The following is a 6,391-nucleotide window of genomic DNA, read 5'->3' as shown; positions in this document are numbered from 1 at the left end:
ATTTATTATATGTATGTGATCACACGCAGGGATATTTATTATATGTACGTGATCACATGCAGGGATATTTTGTGACTGACTTATTTCAGCATGCTTGAACGTAATGTCCCCAGTGTTCATCCATATGGTAGCATGTGTAAGAATTTTTTTCCTTTTGAGGTTGAATAATATTCCATTGTATGTACCACATTTTCTTCATCTGTTTGGATTGCTTCTAACTCTTGGCTATTGTGAATAGTGCTGCTATGAACATGGTTGTGCAAATATCTCTTCCAGACCCTGCTTTTAATTCTTTTGGGTGTACACCCAGAAGTGGGATTGCTGGATCATATGGTAGTTCTATTTTTAATTTTTCTAAGGACCTCCATTCTATTTTGCGTAGTGATTGCAACCGTTCTACCAACAGTGCACAATGGTTCCAGTTTCTCCACATCCTTGCCAACGTGTTATTTTCTGTTCTTTTGATAGTAGCCATCCTGACAGGTGTGGGGCAATAATCTCTGTGGTTTTGATTTGCTTTTCTCTGATGATTAGTGATATTAAGCGTCTTTTGTACGTTTTTTGGCCCTTGCGTATCATATTTGGAGATTTGTCTACTCAAGTCCTTTTGCCCAGGGAACTCCCTGGTGGTCCAGTGGTTAGGAGTCTGTGTTTCCACTGCAGGGGGCATGGGTTTGATCCCTGGTCAGGGAACTTAGATCCTGCATGCTGTGTGGCACAGCCAAAAAAAAAAAAAAGACTGGAAGTCAAGTCCTTTTGCCCATTTTTTTTAAGTCAAGTTATTTGATTTTTTTTGTCATTGAGTTGTAGGAGTTCTATATACTTTAATCAGATATTAAAGTATATGATTTGCAAATATTTTCTCCCATTCCATAGGTTGCCTTTTCACTCTGGTTGATTGTGTCCTTTGATGCACAAAATTTTAAGTTTGATGTATAGTCCCATTGATCTATGTTTGTTTTTGTTGCCTGTGCTCACGAGCATATTTGTTGAATGCTACATTGGCATGAACTTTGGAGTCAGCAGAACCATTTCCAAGTCTTGTTCTGTCGCTTGTTAGCTCTGTGAGCTTGGGCATGTTTTCTGATCTCTCTAAGCCTGATTCATACTATAGGGCTAATAATAGAATTTACTTAGGGGTTTTTGTGGTGTATATGAGAAGGTATTTAGAGGGCCTGGCAAATAGTAAGCTCTTAGTAACGGCTAACTATCACTCTAATTGGGGAAGGAAGGGCATTAAAAATAATACAACATAGTATGTGCCAAATAAATGTTACAGGGGAAAAGTGCCATTCAAGTTCAAGGAAGAGAAAGAATTAATGCCTCGTGCCCCAGTATTTTCTGAAGAGTTTAGACCTTAGGAAGTCAGCGTGCTAAACATTTGGCATTTACTTCAGGATTTTACTCCTATCCCCATTCTTGTTGTTTCTTTATGTTTGTTTTCTTGTTTCCACTTTAAATTCAGGTCATCATATAGCTTATACATTTATGCCACCTTAAATCCATTTCTGTTATAAGGCAGAGTATAAAGCATTAGGTTTTATTTCTGTTTTGCCTCATTTACATCTCCAATAGATGCCGACAAGAACAAAGAGCACAACAGAGGATCACAAAGAGGACCTGCCAACTGCAGAAAGCACAGCCCACTCCCAAGGACAAAGCCAGAGCACCACAACCCTGAATGTGGCAACTCGTCCATCCCCGGGTAAGAAAACCAGACACCCCAGTAGGGGTTGATCTTCTTTTGCCATAATCAGTGCATTCCAAAAAATCCAGGAACGAATATAATAATCAATGGGGCACATATTGGAATGCAAGCCCTAAGCTTGAACCAAGCTTTCTGTGAAATACAAATTTCAGAATTTTTATTTATTGGTTTGCTGACGACAGCTTTCTAACCTTATATGACAACTAGTGATAATGCCTCCACAAGGGCAAGTTAGGTAGCTATGGGTGTCATATTGCTGACCCTAACCTGATATCATGCCACACTAAGAGCTTTGTGTTGACACCCAAAAGCGTAAAACGTAAGCCAACCTATGTAAATCTTAGTAGAATCTATGCTGACGTTTACCACCTTACACTGAGTTCATGTCTGTACACAATGAAGCAAGAATCTACTCTAAACCAGTCTTACCGGGATTTGGGGCTGTGCTTGTGATTCACAGTTGGTACCTGCAGCGAAGAGAATGGGACCCCATGAGGTGAAACTCTTTAGGGCAACTTTGAGTCTTTGTCATTATTATGAGGTTTAGACCATCACTAATGAGCATGAGGAAAGATCATTGCCATTACAACTTAGCAGGAGGGAAGGAGCCTCCTATTTCCAGAGCTTTCTTAAGAGAAATTCAGTTGTTTGGGATATTTTTTAAATATACCTTATTTTGTAGTAGATAGGAGTGGAAGAGAAAAGGAACTAATCCTCTAATAACTGCCATGAGCGCTTGCTAACTCAAGCAATTTTCTATAATCATTTTATATAGTTAGGTGTTTTCATCTTTAAATGAAAGCAAACATAAGGACCTTCCCTAAAGCCGCGGTTCCTGAAACCAGTTACACAGCTGAACACCTAGAAAGTTATTCCTTACTGTTTAATACGCATTTCCAGACCCAATCGCCAATCTGGTTTTAAAAACTCTGTAGCACTTCTGAAGATTTTTTGAATGCGTTATATTTGTACACCCATGTTCACAGCAGCAGTAGACACAGTAGCTAAGACATGGAAGCAACCCCATCATCCATGGACAGATGACTGGATAAACAAAAATGTGTCATATACATACAATGGAGTATTATTCAGCCTTTTAAAGGAAGAAAATTCTCACACATGCTACAACATGGATGAACCTTGAGGGCTAAATGGAATAAGCCAGTCACCAAAAGACAAACGCTGTGCGATTCCACTTAGATGAGATACATAGAGTAGTCAAAATCATAGAGACAGAAAGTAGAATGGTTGTTGCCAGGGCTGTGGGGGAGGAGGGAGTGGGGAATCGGTACAGTGTCAGTACACTGAGAAATGGTGAAGACAGTAAAGTTTATGTTGTGTATTTTACCACAAAGATAAAAAAAGTTTTGTAACATGCTTTGAAAATAAAGCCTACGGTTACTCCAAGATGCTAAAGAAATGGTGAACATTAAACACCAGAGAGAACCAAATAGGGCTAAGCAAGGAAAGAATCGTCAATATATTGATAATTGGTCATTGGAAAGCATTTCAAAATTTTGGAGAAGCGTCGATCATTTGTAACAAGAGTTCACAGCTAATGAGCAGCAGAAAATGGAGCATTACAAGTTGACTAGTTTTTATAGCATACCAGGAGATTTCTCCTATTCCTTAAAAATAAAAATTCTCGATTAACTGGAAAATACTCATGGTTACTCTCTTGTCCTGTCCCCTACCCCACCCTTTCACAAAAACTGTGATTATGGCACATTCCCACTTCGTGCATCAGTGTTCCAAGAAATTTTCACATGTGAGTTACAATGTAATTATAAACAATTGGTTTTTTAAGAGGTCGTTTTATTAGGGCAGCAGATGTCTTTCCCATGAAACGCCCAAGTTTGATGATGTTCATATGTATGACACACTTGCATGATCACAGTCAGTATAACTGGGAGGGAGCTAGGGAGTACAAGACTAGTAAACTCTAATTTAGTAATGAATCTTCCACAAACTTTATTTTTGGTAATGTATTTCCTGACAAATGATGTCATTGATGGTGATAATGTTATGTTATGAGCCCAGTATGCAGCCACCATGTTAAGACACGATAAGCAAAAGACATGACCTGTCTCTACTGGTAGTTGGCAGCCAGGTATAACATTTAGGGAGTTGACTTGATGACACCTTTGTCCTGGGCAGGCTTCAAAACCAGCAATCTCCCAGCCTCCCAACTGGGTTGGCGCGATCAGCTTGAGCTCCACGTAAATGCTGTAGAGCTGTGAGTCCAGCCCACGCAGGGAGAGCTGGGTTCAAGGACCCATACCCTGGGGCCATCTTGAAAAGATGTCTTCTTTTTGAAGATGGATTTGGTACAGAGTGGATGACTTTTTTCCAACTCAACCGTTAGAAAAAGAAAGCATCGTATAGCTGATGGTTGGCTGGTGTCACCTTTGATTAGGAAAGCTTTTGGATATCTGTGGTATTTTGCAAATTGTGAACTAAGTTTCTAGGGAAGGGCCTGATTGCATCACTTCTCTCTATTGTCTCATTATATCAAGGCCTCTTGACTTCTTCATAAACACCTACCACCCAGAGGAGTGAAGGACTCAGTATACAAAGAAGTTGATGGGAGAAACAAAACAAAAGGCCTTTATTTTTTAATAGAAATTGTGTAAAATTACCTGAAAGAAACTCACAGTTTTATTACTTGCAGGAAGGTATTCATAATTAAACAACTTCACATCCTTGGTAAATGAGAATATTCACATTGTAACTATTGGATTAAGTTTAGCTGCAGATAGAAATCCTACAATAATAGTGCCATAAATACAAAGGGTATGTTCTCATTAAAATCATGTGCCCTGTAAGATCTGGATTTTGCTAGGAAATTGATATCACGAGGCAAATCACAGTCTTGACCACAACTTCCAGAACATTTTGCTCTCAGAATGATGTTTCTTCAAAATAGACCTCATCACAATGGGTGAGTTTTCCATATGGTCTTGACATTGGACCAAGAATCAAGGGGCTTAGATTCTTTTGTTACCCTAACTTCTGAAGTCTTTGACTATTTATTTAAGATCTCTATGGGTCCGTTTCCTTGACACTGTTCTCTACAGTGGGTGAGAAAAAAAGTAACCTCCACAAAAGAACTACAGACCCATAGGTGTGAAGAAGCATTCATAAATTCAATAATAATAGTTTTGAAACAAGATCATGTCAGAGCTTGCTTAAAACTCCCCTGATCCAATTTACTTAAGAAATTATCCTCTTTGCTTGTGTTTTGTTACCTTGCATTTAGGGTAAATTCATCTTCTGCCAATTGTTAAATTATAGTTACTAAATCCTAATAATTCTATATCATTACATCTCTCTCTTTATAGGGAAAACAGATGGAGAAAAACCAACAGTTAAGAAAGGTGGGTTAGATTTTGGTACCAAAATATTCTTATGTTTTAAAAAAGGTCTCTTTGAACTTAATCTTTGTGATGAATTACATTCTTTCCTGGATTGTAGTCAATGGGAGCAGAATACAAGCCTTCTGAGAATAGGTTTCAAACCTCCTTTAAGAGAGAAAAGCCTGTATTTGAAAATAAGCAAACTGCTAATGAGTCTATTCACTTAATGACAGCTATGGAAAATGGTGTCATATCACAATTTATCATTCCTAAGAATGAAAATAGGGGCTAATTTAGTAGCTGTGTGTACACAAACGCTACCCAGTAATTAACAGTGAAGCCACCTAGTAGGACTGGTATGCTTGAGAGATCTTGAGACCCAGAAAACTTTCCGTTCATAATATGAGATTAGAATAACCCAACATTTCTGCCTTCCTAAGTCAACTCCCACTGAATACAGGAGAAACAACATAGAACATCATTTGTTATCTACAGTGGGCCAGTGGCATTGTTTATTGCTGGTGTATTGTTTATCTGGGGCTTATGCTTTTTTTTTTTCTTCTCAATCAGGTGGCTTGTCAACAGTGACCCTGACTGGAATCATAGTCGGGGTCTTACTAGCCATTGGATTCATTGGTGGAATCATCACTGTGTTTGTTCGAAAAATGTCAGGAAGGTACTCGTAAGTAAATATCTTAGGCCCGTGTGATAGGTAAATGAGGGCAACCATTTCCAACCTTTGAACTAATAGAAACCTCCAAATAAAGGTCGTGTTCAGAAGCCACCAGCCTCCGTAAGCACTACATCTGAAGCTTTCCCAGAAGAACATGTGTCTACTTGGGGCCTTATAAATTTCCAGGAAAGTGCCAGAGATGGCTCTTTAGTTGACTTCCATTGAGATCTCACCAGATTTGACCTCTTGTCTTAATTTTCCAACTAAGTGAACTTGAACGAAAACCCATCTGTTGGGAAGATAATATATGATTGGGTGGGGAAGGATAAATGCTATACAACTGGGGGGTCGAGGGATACAATTAGCAATACAGTTGCAGAGTTATGTGTCTGGAAATGCCCGGGAATCTGACCCTGGGTGTGAGGACCAGGCCTGGAGGAGGGATGAGCAGGGAGAGAAGAGCCCCATAATCCAGAACTGGAAGACGTAGACAAAGGACAATAGGAACAATGACTTACGGGATTACCAGTCACAGTGCCAGTAAAAGGAGTGACCGTCACCTTTCTCTTTGTTTTCACAGGCCCTAAAGAGCTTAAGAATTGTGCCCTCCTGCCAATATGTTTTTAAAAAGAGAGTTTCCGACTTCCCCCTCAT

General features: G+C 39.2%; 1 protein-coding gene across 1 annotated transcript in view; it reads left to right on the top strand.

Annotated features, from left to right (window-relative positions):
* The window catches only part of PDPN (podoplanin), a 24,256-nt gene extending 18,506 nt beyond the window's left edge, over window positions 1-5,750 (top strand). Inside the window, exons 3-5 of the mRNA XM_029230270.1 lie at window positions 1,576-1,705; window positions 5,050-5,085; window positions 5,635-5,750. Coding sequence (XP_029086103.1) covers window positions 1,576-1,705; window positions 5,050-5,085; window positions 5,635-5,750 — 282 coding nt within the window. The remainder of the gene's footprint in view (window positions 1-1,575; window positions 1,706-5,049; window positions 5,086-5,634) is intronic.
* The last annotated feature ends 641 nt before the right edge of the window (window positions 5,751-6,391 follow it).

The sequence above is a fragment of the Monodon monoceros genome, unplaced genomic scaffold, assembly GCF_005190385.1.
Source record: "Monodon monoceros isolate NGI ecotype Baffin Bay Population unplaced genomic scaffold, NGI_Narwhal_1 Super_Scaffold_18, whole genome shotgun sequence".
Classification (NCBI taxonomy): domain Eukaryota; kingdom Metazoa; phylum Chordata; class Mammalia; order Artiodactyla; family Monodontidae; genus Monodon; species Monodon monoceros.
This window is presented reverse-complemented; position numbering and strand designations above follow the sequence as displayed.